Genomic DNA, 19,877 nt, shown 5'->3' on the forward strand with positions numbered 1-19,877 from the left:
GATTACCCGTTAACAATAGCTCTACTAATTGAAATGATTTGCAGTCGCGATCGACGGACCGTGTTGTTGTTTTTTCACTCGCCAACACGTGGCGTGAATTACGAAGCCCTACTGCATTGTCATAACTACAGACTGATTTGACTGATAAGAGATTATAAAAAAATAGGTTTATACTAGAAGCGTGGACAATCAATACATCCTCTTCAAATCTACTCCAAGGAAAAAAATAGTTAACGCAGACTATTTTTACGATGCTTCATTTAATAAATATTGAAATAATTCACGAGGTTATTATCAATCACGTGTTTACGTAATGTTAGACGCGAGATCAACAAGAAAGTGAGCCGGAAAAAAACCATGCTATACGTATACACATAGGCGATTTGAAAAAACTTACAGAACTTACATAGAACGGAGCTTAAATTGAACAACTACATTTTCGTAATAGTGTGGGGAAACGCACCGAGATGTCGAAACGTAATGTCGTAAGTTGATCGGCGATTCTTAGTTAACGGTTACCTATTTATTAATACTTTTCACATAAACTCACATAACAACACATTATGTATCTTTTATTAATGTTTGACATAAATAAATTTGTTGACAGTCATTTGTCTTAGAGTTCCGTGTACCAAGGGACATAATCCAATATGGCGATCTCTCAGAATCGTCGATCTTTTCCTGAAAAAAACTTGAATATTTCTATACCTGTGTATTTTACGCACCCCCCACTTTGGGTATTAAATTTCTGAAAAAAAAGTGCGCAAATTACATGGGTTTTTACGGTATATCCTATAGGTAAACTCGTGATGGGCAATCAGCCAGGGAGGGTAGCAGGCAGTCGTCCAGGTACATACAATCTATAGGTAAACTAGTGATGGGCAATCAGCCAAGGAGGGTAGCAGGCAATCGTCCAGGTACATACATCCTATAGGTAAACCAGTGGAGGGCAATCAGCCAGGGAGGGTAGCAGGCAGTCGTCCAGGAACATACAATCTATAGGTAAACTTGTGATGGGCAATCAGCCAGGGAGGGGAGCAGGCAGTCGTCCAGGTACATACATCCTAGGTAAACTAGTGATGGGCAATCAGCCAGGGAGGGGAGCAGGCAGTCGTCCAGGTACATACATCCTATAAGTAAACTAGTGATGGGCAATCAGCCAGGGAGGGGAGCAGGCAGTCGTCCAGGTACATACATCCTATAGGCAAACCAGTGAAGGGCAATCAGCCAGGGAGGGTAGCACGCAGTCGTCCAGGGACATACATCCTATAGGTAAACCAGTGAAGGGCAATCAGCCAGGGAGGGAAGCAGGCAGTCGTCCAGGTACATACATCCTAAAGGTAAACCAGTGAAGTATCCTATAGGTAAACTCGTGATGGGCAATCAGCCGGGGAGGGTAGCAGGCAGTCGTCCAGGTACATACAAGCTATAGGTAAACTTGTGATGGGCAATCAGCCAGGGAGGGGAGCAGGCAGTCGTCCAGGTACATACATCCTAGGTAAACTAGTGATGGGCAATCAGCCAGGGAGGGAAGCAGGCAGTCGTCCAGGTACATACAATCTATAGGTAAACTAGTGATGGGCAATCAGCCACGGAGGGTAGCAGGCAATCGTCCAGGTACATACATCCTATAGGTAAACTAGTGATGTGCAATCAGCCAGGGAGGGTAGCAGGCAGTCGTCCGGGTACATACAATCTATAGGTAAACTTGTGATGGGCAATCAGCCAGGGAGGGGAGCAGGCAGTCGTCCAGGTACATACATCCTAGGTAAACTAGTGATGGGCAATCAGCCAGGGAGGGTAACAGGCAGTCGTCCAGGTACATACATCCTATATGTAAACTAGTGATGGGCAATCAGCCAGGGAGGGCAGCAGGCAGTCGTCCAGGTACATACAATCTATAGGTAAACTTGTGATGGGCAATCAGCCAGGGAGGGTAGCAGGGAGTCGTCCAGGTACATACAATTTATAGGTAAACTTGTGATGGGCAATCAGCCAGGGAGGGGAGCAGGCAGTCGTCCAGGTACATACATCCTAGGTAAACTAGTGATGGGCAATCAGCCAGGGAGGGCAGCAGGCAGTCGTCCAGGTACATACAATCTATAGGTAAACTAGTGATGGGCAATCAGCCAGGGAGGGGAGCAGGCAGTCGTCCAGGTACATACATCCTAGGTAAACTAGTGATGGGCAATCAGCCAGGGAGGGAAGCAGGCAGTCGTCCAGGTACATACATCCTAGGTAAACTAGTGATGGGCAATCAGCCAGGGAGGGAAGCAGGCAATCGTCCAGGGACATACATCCTATAGGTAAACCAGTGAAGGGCAATCAGCCAGGGAGGGTAGCACGCAGTCGTCCAGGGACATACATCCTATAGGTAAACCAGTGAAGGGCAATCAGCCAGGGAGGGTAGCAGGCAATCGTTCAGGTACATACATACTATAGGTAAACTAGTGATGGGCAATCAGCCACGGAGGGTAGCAGGCAATCGTCCAGGTACATACATCCTATATGTAAACTAGTGATGGGCAATCAGCCAGGGAGGGGAGCAGGCAGTCGTCCAGGTACATACATCCTAAAGGTAAACCAGTGAAGGACAATCAGCCAGGGAGGGTAGCAGGCAGTCGTCAAGGTACATACAATCTATAGGTAAGCTAGTGATGGGCAATCAGCCAGGGAGGATAGCAGGCAGTCGTCCAGGTACATACATCCTATAGGCAAACCAGTGAAGGGCAATCAGCCAGGGAGGGAAGCAGGCAGTCGTCCAGGTACATACATCCTATAGGTAAGCTAGTGAAGGGCAATCAGCCAGGGAGGGTACGTAGCAGGCAGTCGTCCAGGTACATACATCCTATAGGTAAACCAGTGAAGGGCAATCAGCCAGGGAGGGTAGCAGGCAGTCGTCAAGGTACATACATCCTATATGTAAACTAGAGATGGGCAATCAGCCAGGGAGGGAAGCAGGCAGTCGTCCAGGTACATACATCCTAAAGGTAAACCAGTGAAGGGCAATCAGCCAGGGAGGGTAGCAGGCAATCGTTCAGGTACATACATCCTATATGTAAACTAGTGATGGGCAATGGGTTTAAAATCATAATCGATAATCAGTTTGTAATTGGAAGTAGTAAACCGATCGATGATAGATATTTGTACTAATCTCTCACATTACTGCTTTAAATTAAGGTGTCGTCGCTCCGGTGATATAGTATACTTTTTGGATGAATTCAAGGTGTAAAATAGCCTCAAATTTGTCTACTTTCGTGTGGAGCTACCTAATATCAAACTCATTAAGTATCCCTGTACCACTGCCAAAAACTAGGCACTGGAAACTGTTTTTCCGTCACAACTTGTTTTGATAAATTAAACCATATCTGAAAAGAAGACCATACCTTGACAGACTTTCTGAGATTAAATTAGGTGAAATAAGCAAATCATTATCATCAAGTCTTCTGAGTGTAAAAACTCACCCGGGCTACACCGGGATTCGAACCATGGAACTGAGATGGTTATAATCTCGAACCATGGAACTTTTGATTGTTATAATCTCGAACCATGGAGCTAAGATTGTTAAAATCTCGAACCATTGAACTTAGATTGTTATAATCTCGAACCATTGAACTTAAGATTGTTATATCTCAAACCATTGAACTTAGATTGTTATAATCTCGAACCATGGAACTTAGATTGTTATATCTCAAACCATGGAACTTAGATTGTTATAATCTCGAACCATGGAACTTAGATTGTTATAATCTCGAACCATGGAACTTAGATTGTTATAATCTTAAACCATGGAACCATGGAACTTATATTGTAATAATCTCGAACCATTGAACTTAGATTGTTATAATCTCGAACCATGGAACTTATATTGTTGTAATCTTGAACCATGGAACTTAGATTGTTATACTCTTAAACCATGGAACTTAGATTGTTATAATTTCGAACCATGGAACTTAGATTGTTATAATCTCGAACCATGGAACCATGGAACTTAGATTGTTATAATCTCGAACCATTGAACTTAGATTGTTATAATCTCGAACCATGGAACTTATATTGTTGTAATCTCGAACCATTGAACTTAGATTGTTATACTCTTAAACCATGGAACTTAGATTGTTATAATCTCGAACCATGGAACTTATATTGTTGTAACTTGAACCATGGAACTTAGATTGTTATACTCTCGAACCATGGAACCATGGAACTTAGATTGTTATACTTTCTTTAGCCAACTAAGCTACTTAGCATTAGTCAAAGGAATGGTTCTGATCCAACTATGCTATAGTCGTGTTCAATACAAAATTAACGGAACATTACTGAAAAAGCACAGTACAGTGGGGCAGAGATCCTTAAGGTTTATTATGGGACTATTTTTATATACACTAGTTAATTGTCTAGTTCCACCTGCATTCTTTTAGAATTAACTCACTGGAATGTGAGATCGATTGATTAGGACTTACCTCCATTAAGTCCTAAACAATTGATCTCATATTTTTGATGTTCTATCTATACAATATTTATACATTTTTTGTGACATGTGTGTTGTGATGATTTTATAAGCTGGTCTGTTGTAGGTACTGGTAACATATTGCCAATGCCCGTCCAGGGTTTTGGAGACTGCCTCCTCCCGTTGGGTCCCTACGTACGGCAGCCACTTGTGTTTGTCCAATCTGTACGGCCTATCCAACAAGGTTTTCAAGTGCCAGAACCTCCCCAGCATAAAACCTCCCAGCATAGCATTCCTAAACATGGGACTGATCAGAACATGGATTTAGATGAAAAAGACTTTCCATCTTTAGTGTCCCCAACCTCACAGAAGAAGAATCCATCATCGATGGATTCAAGAAAGGAACTGTTAAAGAAAAATTTGATATCTCTTCTTAAAAACTTTCCACAGGGAATAAAGAAGACTGAAATCTGGAGGGTATACAAGACATATTATCATAACCAACCAGGTGCAAAGGATTATGGTGTTACTAAACTGACACATGTGTTAACAGAATTTCCAGAAATTGTAGAGTATGAGAAAGATGAGATACCTTTTCTCAAATTGAAAGATCAGGCCCCGATGCCTACCTTTGGCCTTTCTTGGGGCCAGGGAGTACAGAGCCACACATTAAGTCAGCTCCGTCGTGAACGGTCTTCATCCACCAGCTCAGTAGAGTCTATGGCCAGTTCCAGCAGTAGTGTGCAGGGGACAACACAGGGAGGCAAGCACAAAAGATTCCGATCACCTGGCAGGGAAGTCATTGATCTAACAGATGCATCACAATCGTCAAAGAACACTGGGCCATTTATTGACCTCACTAAAGAGCAGGCAGATCTCTATAGCAAAAACTTCATCAGTTGTTCTCCAAGTGAGAGGTCTGTCTCTATGTCACCTCAACAACTTGTACAGCCAGCCAGTATACCTGTGCAGCCACAAAGACCACAAGTGATGCCAGCAGGTCCACATCCAGGTGGTCGCGTGATCGATCTCACCGAGACCTCCGTGGCGCCAATCAGCCGACGGGAATTTGAGGAAAGGGAGATTAAGGTGACAGCCATAAGAGGGTATGACGGACGCAGACAACCTCCGCGTGATATACTGGAAAATGCCGCTCGGGAATGTATCGAGATTTTGGCAGAGGCTAACCAATACGTCTCTCTCCACAGGGTGGAGGACCTCATCAAAAGAAGGTTTAATACAAATAACATCAATAGTCTTGGAATAAGGTATTTAGAGAACATCAATTGCATAAATGAATTTAATCGTTCTATTGCAAAGGTCAATGCCTACATCCAGGCTTTCGTGAAGACAAGATCGATTTGTACCCTTTATGAACTGAACCAGTGTCTACTAGAGTACGCTCCAGACAAGGAGGATTTCGCTTCGTTCAAGTTTGGCCCCTTGCAGCGTATGCCAGAGGTGTATAGACTGTTCAAGTTCCCCACTGACTTGGCAGACATTCCTGAGATCACGAGTATGGACGTCCTTGAACAACTACGCAGTTTCATGACAAAGCACAACAAGTGGACAGAACGTTTGGTCATGGAGGAGTTCATGGACCACCTGGTCGAGGCCTACGCTGCGGACAATGCCTACATGCTTGGGGTTAGACTTCGTAGTCTCCCTCTTGCTGCAATGGTAAACATCAAACTTCATTCCTTGTTATTAATTCCTACTGTGACAAAGTTAGGTACATTTTAATAGTATGAAGAGCACAGCTGTTAACTGTGCAATTTATTTTACATTTCAGTTATTGTGGAGTTAAAACTGTCTGTATTTGTATTTCAATTTGTAATGCATACATTTTACTGAAACTTAATGAGATAGATCAGTGTGCAAGAGAGTCGTTAACTCTAAAGTGTATTTCCATATAAGGAGTTGTTGCCCTATTTGAGCATACAAGTCTTCTTATGACAACTTGTCTCAGATCTATCAAGCGTACTGTTTCTAATTTATTTATCATATTTTTTCCAGCCTTTGGCTTAAAGTTTAGATTACGAAAAGTAAAAAAAAACTTTCGTTGGGACATTTATAAGGTGTTTTTCTGACTGGTTTATTTAACAAATTAATCATATATGCTGCTGTTACTTCAATTAGGTTCTGAAGAAAGCCCAGCGTGATGCTTCATCAAGTAGAAGAGCCATTCATGAAGGATTTAAAGAGGAATTGAGGCAGCAAATACAGCAAGCCTTCCAAAAGTTCCGTGCCTCCATTCTGCAGCCTTCTGGTGACTCGTCCCTGCAAGTACGACAGCACTACCTACTGCTCCGACCAGAAACAGCTGTCATGGAAATATTTCAGAAGTTTCAATTGATCACCCATTTGGAACAACCATTTTCAAAAGTTGAGAAGCGCCAGTTTGCCCAGTTTCAGAAAGCAGTGTCTGACTTTTTACTGGTGGTCAACCAGGACACCTTGGGAGCAAAGCTGTTTCACCTTGCACTGTGTGTCAGCAATACTGTTCTAGAGGAGGCAGCCTGTGAGCTACTGGCTCCATCTACAGAAAACCAGGACCAGGGCGACACAAAACAGGATCAGGAACAAAAGCAACCCCCTAAGAAAGGTATAAACTGTGAGGGGCATGGGAAATAGGATAGGGGCAGGAGGCATCCTTAAATAAATGTCTAAATTGTCAGTGGCCAGGGAAAGGGTACGGAACAGGTACACCCCCACAGAAGGTATAGACTGTCAGGAGCCTGGAAGAGGGTAGGGGCAGACCCTCAAGAAAATATTCATTATCAGTGGTCTGGGAGAGGGAAGGAAGCATGGGTAATCTAATTAAGGCATTTAATGTCAGAGCATATAATCCCCTGACATCATTCTCTAGAATCCAGTTGAAACTCAAGGTCATATGTTAAAGTACAATGTCACAGATACAGAATCTTTCACATAATCATTCCTGACACTGATCGTTGGAGACCAGCTGAAGGTCAAGGTCAAATAAGATCAAGGTCAAAGCTACAAGATCTTTAAATGATGATTAACACATTTTCAACCATATTTCATAGAACTGATTCCATATTTCTTTACACCATAGCCTCCACTGCTGGTTTACATGTACACAAACATTTTAAACTTCCATCACATTTACAGACCTCGTGTCTTGTTTTGTAGAGGTAGTAATTGAGAGTTTGAAGAAGTACCTGGAGCGTTGTTTAGGGCATGGATCTCTAAAACTGTCCCACATGGATATGATTGAAGAGAAGCTAGCTGACGACTTCAAGTTTCCCAGTTTTGTTGCCATGGGGCTCGGCCGCTTCCTGGAGTTTGTCACCAAGGAAGCCAAGTCGGTAGGTGGTTTTTGGGCCTCAGCTTAGATTTTACAACTTAGACCAAGGTTTTGCTTTTTCATTTTATATGGATCATCAAGAAAGTCTTAAAAACAAATTCCAGGGGATACAAAATTATATTCAGTTAAGCCAAAAGTCATATTCCAGGGACAGTTTTCTACTACTGTGCATCACAGAAAATATAAGTAAACAACTGTGTTTCATACCATCATGGATATTTAAGATATGAATGTAAAATATTAATCATAGAAAATAAATGTATATAAAAAGAGGGAAATCCTTGACTGATAATTTGATTGGGATGAATACCGCGATCTTTTCCGCAGATGCAAATATTAATCCAACAAGTTTTAAAAGTAATTCATAGATTCTTGAAGAAAAACATGAAAACTATTTCAGACAAATTTAAAAGTAAAAAGCAGTTATTGTCAATGCCACATCAAATGAGTATCACAACAAAATCCCATTGAATTCTAACACATTAACTTTACATATCTGAAAGCATGATAGTGTGATGATGAAATGGACGTCTGATCTATGTAGTTTAGTTGTACATGGAATCATTCCCACCTTACTGTATTTGATTACACTTTTAACACTTAAATGACTGAAATTTTACACATAATAGAAATATAAGTTTTCAGATCTGGGGAGTTTTTGAAAGAAATCTAATGAAATTCCAAGCTCTGAGTGAAATTTTAAGAGGATTGAGTATTTTTTCCGGGAAAAATTTAATGTAATGAAAAGCTTAATATTTTTGTGAAATTGTTTTATTTTTGCCTGATAATTTTGCACTGTATTATGTTGTTTGTTGACAGTTTCTGGATGAGTGTGGAGGGATGACGATTGGCATGGGAGTATCTGGCGGGGACAGCGACTCCGTGTACAGAGCACAAAAGTCGGAGGTTCTGGAGTTCATGCATCAGTGTCGACAGTGTGGCTTAGAACAGGTACTTCTTTATCGTTATGAATTTTATAGGGTTTTTATGAATTATAAAGAGTTTTCTTTTTCATAGACAAAAATCGATTGTCATTTACAAAGGTCAATACCAAGGTAAATTCCAAGGTCATTACAGATCAGGATGAACAGTTTACCTTTAACCTGTTAAAATCCGACAATTCATTGGCTATATATGTAATATCTTTAATTTCAACACAAAAAGGTTCCCTCATGATTCATGACTGGTTATCACTCTTATCTAATTTATTGTTTGTACTGAAGGAAATTTGGTTTATTTTTTATTTTTTCGCCTTGAAAATTTAGTGATGAGAATGGGCAAAACATGATAACCCTATCAATCCTCTTCACCCAAGGTGCCTGCTTTGGCCATTATCAATACTAATAGAAACATGATCAAATAACTAGCTTGTAGGAGTCTGGTCCTGAGGAAACTTTCATCCCATGTGTAAGATTAGTGCATTTAATGATGCTACCACTTGGAGAAGGAGTAAACAGATATCCCATGTGTTAGTTATCTAAAGCTGATTGTCAGAAAATGTTTTGAGTGAACAATTTTTCTTCACATCAATAATCTAGTTAATGTACACTGTTAAAAACACTTTCGTCCTTAGAATGAGGATTTGGTGAAGGCCATATGTCAACAGTTCAGTGTGAGGGAACCAAAGCAGCTTGGGTACGGAAATATTGGTCGTCTCCGCACAGAGAGTGAACGGCCAGGCAAACACCAGTCCAAGGAACACACAGTGGTATACGAGTCAGCTCTTGGCTGCAATTACAGGTAACTAACTTGGTATCACAGGTAACTCAACTTTAATCACAGGTAACTCCCTGGTATCACAGGTAAATCCAATTGTATCACAGGTAACACATCTGCTTTCACGGGTAATTCCCCATGTATCACATATGACTCCTCCTAGTATCACCTGTTACTCGCCTCCTTTCACATGTTATTCCCCCAGTGATACAGTTAACTTTCCTGCTTTATGAATAACTCCCCTAATAACTGGTATTCCTGATGTCACAAGTAGCTCACCTGGTATCATGAAGGCTTTGGGTATTTTTGCAACACATTAGGAGGTACTGGTAGTTCGTGACAAGTAGCTCACAATAAATTTGACAATTTCCTGGAGTGATTTTTCTATTTTGATTACCAACCTGATACCTACCATATGCATGTTTTATAAGATTTAATGAAATATATGTCTTTCTTTTGAACAGTATGACACCACGAGGCCAGGTTGGTATTCTTGGTCACCAGGCAAGGGAGACAGCTCTGGCCTGTCTACACAACTGCCCTCTGCTGGAAGACCTGGCAGACTGGAGCCAGTGGGCGCTGGTGTTCGAACCAGAGCATGGCAAACTGAAGGACTTTCTACAGAAATACGGTGGATCTCACATCTCAAACATTGATGATGGTAAGTGGGTGCATATACGTGCTCAACGACTTTTTCGCCTGGTTTTACTGCCAAATACAGGCTGCTTTCCCTAGCAAAACGGTGCTGTGATTTCCCAAAATGAGTAGTATCTTCCTAATATTAATAATGTTATATTTTCCCAAATCATTTATGAACAGGTTGTTGTAAAATCGCTGATGCTATTTATTGGTGTTTTCTGTTTAGAGTTAACTGTCATATATGATAGGAAGCATTGATTTACACAGGGGTGGGGGTGGGGGGGGGGGAAAGCAACTTTCCTATTTTCCTATATTGTCTTGCATTATATTTTTGATCAAGTTTTGAAATAGGTCTTTCTTAAAAACATTTTATTCTCTCTTTTCAGGCAAGCGTCTCATGACAACCGATGTCCTTGCGATTGAGACTAATCCAGGCAAATTTCTCAAACTCACAAGTCAGACTTCACCAGATGTTTTTGAGCGATCCCTGATGGACCGTAATGTGACAGGGGTGTGTGGTCACTTGATGTCCATGGTTGTGATGAATAGAGGCCTGGACAACACTCCTCTGGCCCTTCTGACCAACCACCTGAAGACAGCCCTGTTTACAATGCAAGGCGCGGAGAGCAGCCACACCCTCCCAGGTAGGATAAGTGTCCTATTCGAGGCTCATAGTGTAACCATACACACACCATAGTAAGATATGATTACTGTGCAAGACTCTGAAAGTAATAACAGGAAATATTTGTATCCTATAATGAATAGTTGACATCATGACATACTTCGCTAACCCAAATCTTCAATGGCCAGATTTCTGTTATATCATGGAAATTATTTCACACTGATAAAATCATACATCCGGTGGAAGATAAAAGAGGCATTAGCTTCAATAAAACAAATATCTGATCTTGATGTTAAAAAGCTGAATTTTTGTGTAGGTAGATAACTCTAGGATCTACAACCATGTAAGATGAAATAGGTATTACAAGTTGAATTCAATAATTATTTCATTTTGATTAGCATAACCAGAGCTTATAGTTATACATAAACAAAAATCGAAATATGTATATTTTGACCTAAGTTAGGTGATCATGAAATTTAATATATATATAAAATATCATGTATCATACATAAATATTTTTGGCTGTAAATTCGTTGTTTGGAGTGACATATGTCCTTCTGTTTCAGGAGCGCCCCCTATGGGTAGATCTGCTGATGCAGCTGTGGTGTTTGTACTGGCCTGTTTGATGAAGCTGCCTATCCGTAGCTGTGTGACCCTGGCTGATAAGGTGAGAGCACACCTATAAGGTGCAAGTTTGTGTTGTAATACTTTGGATAGACCTTTCCATGGTTTACCTGTGTAGAATTTCTTTTTCTCCTACCATGGACAGATAGTAATCAATGTGTCTGTCTGTCTGTAATGCCTCTATAATTTTGTTTTGGACATGTGGTGTTCTTTGTTAAGTCACCTCTACAGTGTTAGAACACACTGACCATATTACGCTATTTCCATTCAGGTGTTCCTTGACCCACTTGGACATGTTGTGGGGTCAACCAAGTCCAAGTCACTGCTCTTGGGGGCATGTCAAAGTGTGTACGAGAGGAACCGGTTGCAGGTGCTTGGTTGTCTCTTGGGCATTGATGAATGGACTCGGCAGATCCAGGCCAAGTGTTCCCTGCCCATAGACGCCATAGAGAACATCCCAACTGATGAGGCACAGGAGTTCTTTGGAACAACAGACCAGGTATTTTGCAATTTAAATCTAATGTTTAAAAGAAATAAGCATTCTTATACTTCATTCAGTAATGTGAGGCCAGAAATAGACTTAATAGTGTGTATGTGTATTTATTATTAACATGTAAAAATCTTTTTTGATATTGTAGACTTTCCTTTTTCAGTGCATTCATATTCAAGCTCATTATCAAAGTTTAAGTAATGCACTCACAATATATGCTATAGATGACAACTTCCAGAATCATTAAATAGTGCCATCATGATTTAAAACCATTTTTAATGAGCAAAACATGCTAATATAGGACTGGCCCTAAAATGTGAACACTTAAAGTATACAAAAAGTAGGCATTAAATCTTCAACATTTCCTGCACATGGCACTTTTCTACATTTCAGGTTGAAGAAGACAGTGATGAGTCTGATGAAGAGTCTGATGACGCTTCCTCCATCTTGTCCAGTGATGATGAGGAGAAGGACAAGATTGACAAGGAATCAGATGATGTGGTGGTGATAGATGAAGTAGAGGTTGTTGGGGAGGACACTTTGGACAGTCAGAACACAGACAGTGGTGAGGCACTGCCATCTTTCTGTACCTGCGGATAGTCTAGACTGAATCGCAGAGTTGGTCAATAGTCTAGACTGAAACGTAAAGTTGGTCGATAGTCTAGACTAAAACGTAGATAGTATAGACTGAGTCGCAGAGTTGGTCGATAGTCTAGACTGAAACGTAGATAGTATAGACTGAAATGCAGAGTTGGTAGATAGTCTAGACTGAAATGTAGATAGTATAGACTGAAACGCAGAGTTGGTCGATAGTCTAGACTGAAACGTAGATAGTATAGACTAAAACGCAGAGTTGGTCGATAGTCTAGACTGAAACGTAGAGTTGGTCGAAAGTCTAGACTGAAGCGTAGATAATGTAGACTGAAACGTAGAGTGGGTCGATAGTCTAGACTGAAACGTATATAATGTAGACTGAAACACAGAGTTGGTCGATAGTGTAGACTGAAATGTAGAGTTGGTCGATAGTTTAGACTGAAGCGTGGATAGTCTAGATTGAAACATAGAGTTGGTCGATAGTTTAAACTAAAACGTAGATAGTATAGACTGAAACGTAGAGTTGGTCGATAGTTCAAACTAAAACGTAGATAGTATAGACTGAAACGCAGAGTTGGTCGATAGTTTAAACTAAAACGTAGATAGTATAGACTGAAACACAGAGTTGGTCGATAGTTCAAACTAAAACGTAGATAGTATAGACTGAAACGCAGAGTTTGTCGATAGTTTAAACTAAAACGTAGATAGTATAGACTGAAACGCAGAGTTTGTCGATAGTCTAAACTAAAACGTAGATAGTATAGACTGAAACGTAGAGTTGGTCGATAGTTTAGACTGAAGCGTGGATAGTCTAGACTGAAACATAGAGTTGGTCGATAGTTGAAACTAAAACGTAGAATTGGTCGATAGTCTAAACTAAAACGTATAGATGTCATTTTACACTGATTTATTTCTACTTCAGAAATTTTCCTTTTTTGTACATGTTGATAGTTTAAACTGAAATGTAAATTTGTCATTTTGCAATGAATTTATTCTACCTCAGAATTTTTCCTATCTATTTATTTTCAGATTTAGTTTTGATTTGTTTTTGGGGTAAAAAAGGGTTACATTTTTAGTTTAATGTTATCCTGTATAAGTAATATATGAAGCGTTATTCATATTTCAGCTGCAGATGTCACGGAGAAATCTGAGGAGATTGAAGGCGAGGAAGACCATATAAACAAAGAGGAGGAGGAAAATTTGACTGAAGAGGAAAAACAGGAGCGACATTGCCAAAAGATTATTGACAGTATACGTCGTGATGAGTTTGGTGTAGGAGTAGAACTCAATGAGGATGGTCAGAGACTGATGCAGGTCCATCAGGAGAGACTTGGGCGCAGTCTAGACCGACTGTCCAAGGACCTATACAGCAAAGATACCCATTTTGTGTTGGAGCTGGTTCAGAATGCTGACGACAACACCTACCCCGACATGATGACCGAGGATGTGTGTCCCTCCGTGAAGTTTATTACGAGACAAGACTCTGTCATTGTCCTCAACAATGAGTGTGGCTTCGAGGAGAAAAACGTTCGTGCCCTTTGTGATGTGGGCAAAAGCACTAAAGGAAAACACACGTTTGGCTACATAGGTAAGAGCATGTGTACTAAATAGACTGCACAAGTAAGGCATGGAAAGGCTGAACATTTTTATCTTTTTATTTTTGTAAAAGAATTATATTGAAAGGGAATAAGATAAGAGAAAGTGTAAAGCTAACTTTTTGCCAAAGCTAACCTTGATCCACCCTTGTAAAGTGTTGTGTAGCAGTAGGATCCCTGTGTTGTACAGTATCATTGAATTATTGTAGGTCAGAAGGGTATAGGATTTAAGTCCGTGTTCCGTGTGACAAATCGGCCAGAAGTTCACTCTAATGGCTACCACATCTGCTTCGATGCGAAGAGTGGCCCGATGGGATTCATACTACCCCACTGGAATCCAGACACCTGGGAGGATGGCAATGAGTGAGGAAATTAGCTTTTAGTTTACAACAAACGTATCTGTTTCTATGGGGATAAGAAATCTCTATAAAGTTTTCACTGCGAGAAATTCTTTCCACTGAAACGAAATTTCAGTTATTTGAAAATTCTCTCAATCCAAATCTTAAATTAAAGAAATTAAATGTTGTTCAATTGTGTTTCTAGCTGGACTACTAAGATAGTGCTTCCATTAAAAGAAGAGATGGGTTCGTACTCTCGCTCTCTGGCAGCCCGGTTTGATGACATCCATCCTTCACTCCTCCTGTTCCTCCACCGCCTTCGCAAGATCACTGTCCTTAACATAGTAAGTCCCACTTCTTGTTCCTATAAAAATATCTATTTCTACCATTTTGCAAATCTGTATAATTCATTTTGAAACAAAAGAAACCATTGAGAAGGATGAAATACTACTATTTTCATTGTGTTTTAGTTGTAAGTGTAAGGATTGAAGTGCATCTTTGTAACAAGTATGATGGTATACTACAGTTTGCTTGAACATATTCTGCATGACTGCATGGAGCTGTGTTTTTATACTGTCACAAATCGATGTTTAAAAGATGCATTGCAGTTCATCAACGGTACCTTTAAAACAACAGCATACTGTAAACATTAATAGTTTTGCCATGCGAAATTCTTGCCCATTGACCAGTTGGTCTCAAATTGATGGTCCCCAGCGTGTCTATTATTGTTGGTCCCCAGCCTGTCTATTATTGTTGGTCCCCAGCCTGTCTATCATTGTTGGTCCCCAGCATGTCTATTATTGTTGGTCCCCAGCCTGTCTATCATTGTTTGTCCCCAGCCTGTCTATCATTGTTGGTCCCCAGCCTGTCTATCATTGTTAGTCTCCAGCGTGTCTATTATTGTTGGTCCCGTGCCGGTCTATCATTGTTGGTCCCCAGTGTGTCTATCATTGTTGGTCCCCAGTGTGTCTATCATTGTTAGTTTCCAGCTTGTCTATTATTGTTGGTCCCCAGTCGGTCTATCATTGTTGGTCCCCAGCGTGTCTATTATTGTTTGTCCCCAGCATGTCTATCATTGTTGGTCCCCAGTGTGTCTATCATTGTTGGTCCCCAGCGTGTCTATCATTGTTGTTCCCCAGCCTGTCTATCATTGTTGGTCCCCAGCCGATCTATCATTGTTTGTCCCAGCCTGTCTATCATTGTTGGTCCCCAGCCGATCTATCATTGTTGGTCCCCAGTGTGTCTATCATTGTTGGTCCCCAGTGTGTCTATCATTGTTGGTCCCCAGTGTGTCTATCATTGTTGGTCCCCAGCCTGTCTATCATTGTTGGTCCCCAGCCTGTCTATCATTATTGCTGATAACCTATGTTGATGATTGTTCTGATGTTTTTTTTTATTGTTTCAGGTGGACAACTCTACCCAGGTGATGCATCGTCGAGACCTCGGTGAAAGTGTAGTTGAGATACAGCATAATGAGGGTACAGACAGATTTCTTGTCATCAAGAAGTCTCTTGATGCCTCCAAGATCTCCCTTCAGGTAAGGATCTTTGACATCAAGTATAGGACTGAGAGTAAAATTATATCGCTTTAGTGTTTGGTCAGTTGAAATTAGAAGTCTGGTCTGAGTGATTCTGTCGCTAAAATATTTAATATGAGATGTGCATAGAAAAATGTTGAAATTGACATAATGCCAGTAAATGGGGGGAAAGGGTTACAGGTGTTGCTATTGTGATCCTGACAGTGTCATTAAAAATAAAGTCTGGTCTGTGTTATCCTGTAAATGTTGATAGAAATGTCTGGTCTGGATGATTAAGTCTATTATAGTGTCTCTCACCTGAGCTTTGCTCAAGTGACCTATTCTAATCGCTTTCCATTGTCGTCTGCCGTGTGTCGTGCCTCGGCTGTCGTGCGTCGTGCATAAACTTCTTACATTTTCAATTTCTTCTCAAGAACCAGTGGATTGATTTTTTTCAAACTTGGTCAGAATCATCCTTGGTAGATGAGGCTACAAAATTGTAAAATTGGGATTCCTGCCCCAACCCCTGGGGCCAGGGCGGGGCCCAAAGGGAAAATTAATCAATAGTTCAAAAATCTTCTTCTCCAGACTCAGAGGTACTACAGTCATTTTCTCAGCATGGAAAGAAAAATCATCAGGGGCTTTACTTAAATTGTTAATTTCAGGACCCCCGACCTATCCGTTCTCCCTTGGGGAGGGGGTAAAATTTACTATAGTTTATATAGGTAAATAACACTTTTGGGTATATTTTGACAACTTTCTGTAGGAAATTATTTTTACTTGGTGAGAATTATCCTTGGAGGAAGAGGGTTTCAAATTGTAAAATTGAGATTCCTACCCCAACCCCAGGGGCCAGGGCGGGGCCCCAAAGGGACAATTAACCAATATTTCAAAAATCTTCTTCTCCAGACTCAGAGGTACTACAGTCATTTTCTCTGCATGGAAAGAAAATCATCAGAGGCTTTATTTAAATCATTCATTTCAGAAACCCCGAGCTATCTGTTTTCCCTTGGGGAGGGGGTAAAGTTTACTATAGTTTATATAGGGAAATAACACTTTCGGGTATATTTTATCCATTTTCAAAAGAAAATTCCTCAAACTTAGTCAGAATCATCTTTGGTGAATGAGAGTATTATTTTGTAAAATTGGGATTCCTGCCCCATCCCAAGGGGCTAGGGCGGGGCCCCAAAGGGAACATTTACCAATATTTTCAAATTCTTATCCTTTGATGACATGACAAGTATTGAATTTCACTTAGTTTACATGCTGATTTCCACATCACATCTAAACGATAAAATAAAGCTACCAGTACCTGTAATATAACTCGGGTGACCGCTAAGGCCCTTGGGCCTCTTGTTACCATTATCGAAATTGATGACAGTTGTTCTTACATTCGAGAATTCTTAATTATTGTTTTCCAGGCCAAATCAGGGGTGGAAGTAGACTCCACAGAAATTGCCATGGCCTTCCCACTTAAGACCAAGGGTAACAGAGGATTTTCCCTGGTAAGAATGACACGTAATTTATAACATCTCTACTTAACGTTATAGCTTTGTATCTATATCATAAATTTGCATCGGATAGTGAGGAAGATTTTTAAAATAAATGTTTTTGATTTAAAGGCTTTTTTCTTCCTAATAGCAAATTTAATGGTTGATTTTTGAAAGTTGTATAAAACCAATTTATTTTCACACCAGGCCAGTTTAATTATGTATATACACTGTTTGACATTCATACTTGTGATTTGTATCTCTAGACTGCTCAGCCCAGACAACCAGTGTTTGCTTTCCTGCCGCTCCGCAGCTACGGCTTCCGCTTTATCGTACAAGGTAATTTACCGTATATTGTTTGAAATTCCCCCCCCCCGGTAAATCTAGCTTTATTTTATTTTCCCCCATTATTTAAAAGAAAAAATGTTGGTCTCTCCATTTTATATATGAGACAGGACATTTTTAAAACGAGAGGATAATTAAGATACATGTTTAGACATGTGTTTTTGACATGTTTAAACCACTTTAGAGACATGTGTTTAGACACAAATGTCTCTATATTTTCTTTATATTATTCATAATGTTATAAAAATCTAGGTGGTCACACATTTCTAGTGTGAGCCAGACATTGTACTGGCTCAAAATGCTGTTTTGTTCTTATCTCATTCACCCCTGAAGACACATTTGAACTCTTCCATTTTGTGAAATAGTTCATTATCAGGGGTAAATGAGTTAGTTACTACATTGTACAATAAATGTTACTAAAAATGCAATATACGCTTCCTGTAATATTATTTAGGTGACTGGGTAATGTTGATGTACTTTTGGTTCAGGTGACTTTGATGTGCCGTCCAGTCGCGAGGATGTGGATAGGGACAGTCCGTGGAATCAGTGGATCAGAAACGAGCTCCACACCCTGTTTATCGAGGCTTTGGATTTGTTCAAGGTAGGAAGTCAACCTTTATACTCGTTACCTTGTGTCTGCAAAACATTACTCATACTGAATATTTCCTACATCTTAACTGAACATGTCCGAACTCATACATGCAGATGTTATTCGATACATATCTTTTTTTTTACAGTTTTTGGATTTATAATCTTTGCATTTGATCAGAATTTTGTCTTTGGGTGTGTAATAATAGGTGATGAATAGAGGAAATATAGCGGCATATTTTTTCCATGAAGCAAGAAACATCAGTGAATATTGTATATTGATTAGGAATGTTTTTGAGATTCTTTTCATTATATGCATTAAGATGTACGGTCGACACAAGTTATCAGTCTGCATCAATATTGTTATCATTTTCAGTCCCACAAGGAGTTCAGCACCCTTGAAGCGATCACATCCTTTCTCCAGTTTGTTCCTATGGAGGATGAGATCTTAGACTTCTTCCGACCTGTCGCCTCGCAGATCCTGGCTAAACTCAAGGCAAAAGCCTGTGTGCCTACACAACCAAACAGCAAAGGTCAGTCTGGACATTTCTCAAACTGTTCGCAGATATTGGTATAGTCCTTGAATTAAGAAGGTTGTCAGGAAAAGAACTTATATTTCATTTCATGCAAAAACATTCTTGTATTACAGTTTCAGCTCAAATTGAACCCCAGAGGGCATGTAAGGCAAAGTAAATATAAAAGTTGTTTTATGATAGTTCAGACATGACTAAGGTGATCATACAGTGATGTGTGACATTTACTGCATTTGTTATCTTGCAGACAGGGAATTTCTTTAGATATTTTTGAACTAATTTCTTTAAGTTTCCTGTTATAAAAGAATTTTACTGTACAATTTTCATGTACTTTGATAAAATTGATGATGAAATGTTATTAAATATGTTGTTAACCTTCCAAGTATTCAAGGTCATACATGAGTATAAAATCAGATAGATCTGTCATGTTTTGTTGGTATAAGGCTTGTTGGTTAGGACAGAAAGAAAACAATTTGCTAGATCAGATTTAAGACCCTAATAGCGTTTATACCCAGGTTTCAGAATTAGGACGTATTCATCTGTAGGCCTGTTTAATCTGTAGGCCTGTTTTATCTGTAGGCCTGTTTTATCTGTAGGCTGTTTTATCTGTAGGCCTGTTTTATCTGTAGGTATGATCACATGGAAGATGCCCTCGCAGACAGTGATCATCCGGGACTCCTTGATTTGTGAACTGATCACACCAGAGATGCTACAGAAACACCTCAACCTGTACTATGTGCACCGTGATCTTGCCGAGTCCTTGAACACAACCTTGACACAGTGTCTGGGCATCGAGTGTTTGACCACTGATCACCTGATACAGATTGGAAAGGCTCTCATTCTTGACCGCAGCCAACAACCGGGTATTTATATTTCTCACACAACCACTATATGTTTCCTGACTCATTGGTTAATTCCACTGAGATTTGGTAAACATTTTTGGTTACTCACTAGTGGTTACAATTTGGACGTTATTATATTGGTCAATCTTCTTATTATGACCCCA

The 19,877-nt window shown here is 40.1% G+C and overlaps 1 protein-coding gene across 3 annotated transcripts in view; it reads left to right on the plus strand.

The window, feature by feature from the left end:
- Window positions 1–19,877, plus strand: part of LOC110442712 — a 41,035-nt gene that overhangs the window by 6,568 nt on the left and 14,590 nt on the right. For all 3 annotated transcript variants that reach the window (XM_021486450.1, XM_021486451.1, XM_021486449.1), the window contains exons 3-21: window positions 4,578–6,130; window positions 6,590–7,055; window positions 7,607–7,782; window positions 8,601–8,732; window positions 9,355–9,521; window positions 9,962–10,158; window positions 10,523–10,780; window positions 11,325–11,425; window positions 11,654–11,881; window positions 12,266–12,437; window positions 13,593–14,054; window positions 14,271–14,424; window positions 14,605–14,743; window positions 15,805–15,936; window positions 17,337–17,420; window positions 17,672–17,744; window positions 18,239–18,351; window positions 18,715–18,871; window positions 19,501–19,734. In XM_021486450.1, coding sequence (XP_021342125.1) covers window positions 4,578–6,130; window positions 6,590–7,055; window positions 7,607–7,782; window positions 8,601–8,732; window positions 9,355–9,521; window positions 9,962–10,158; window positions 10,523–10,780; window positions 11,325–11,425; window positions 11,654–11,881; window positions 12,266–12,437; window positions 13,593–14,054; window positions 14,271–14,424; window positions 14,605–14,743; window positions 15,805–15,936; window positions 17,337–17,420; window positions 17,672–17,744; window positions 18,239–18,351; window positions 18,715–18,871; window positions 19,501–19,734 — 4,998 coding nt within the window. The remainder of the gene's footprint in view (window positions 1–4,577; window positions 6,131–6,589; window positions 7,056–7,606; window positions 7,783–8,600; window positions 8,733–9,354; window positions 9,522–9,961; window positions 10,159–10,522; window positions 10,781–11,324; window positions 11,426–11,653; window positions 11,882–12,265; window positions 12,438–13,592; window positions 14,055–14,270; window positions 14,425–14,604; window positions 14,744–15,804; window positions 15,937–17,336; window positions 17,421–17,671; window positions 17,745–18,238; window positions 18,352–18,714; window positions 18,872–19,500; window positions 19,735–19,877) is intronic.

The sequence above is a fragment of the Mizuhopecten yessoensis genome, unplaced genomic scaffold, assembly GCF_002113885.1.
Source record: "Mizuhopecten yessoensis strain PY_sf001 unplaced genomic scaffold, ASM211388v2 scaffold716293, whole genome shotgun sequence".
In the NCBI taxonomy this organism is placed as follows: domain Eukaryota; kingdom Metazoa; phylum Mollusca; class Bivalvia; order Pectinida; family Pectinidae; genus Mizuhopecten; species Mizuhopecten yessoensis.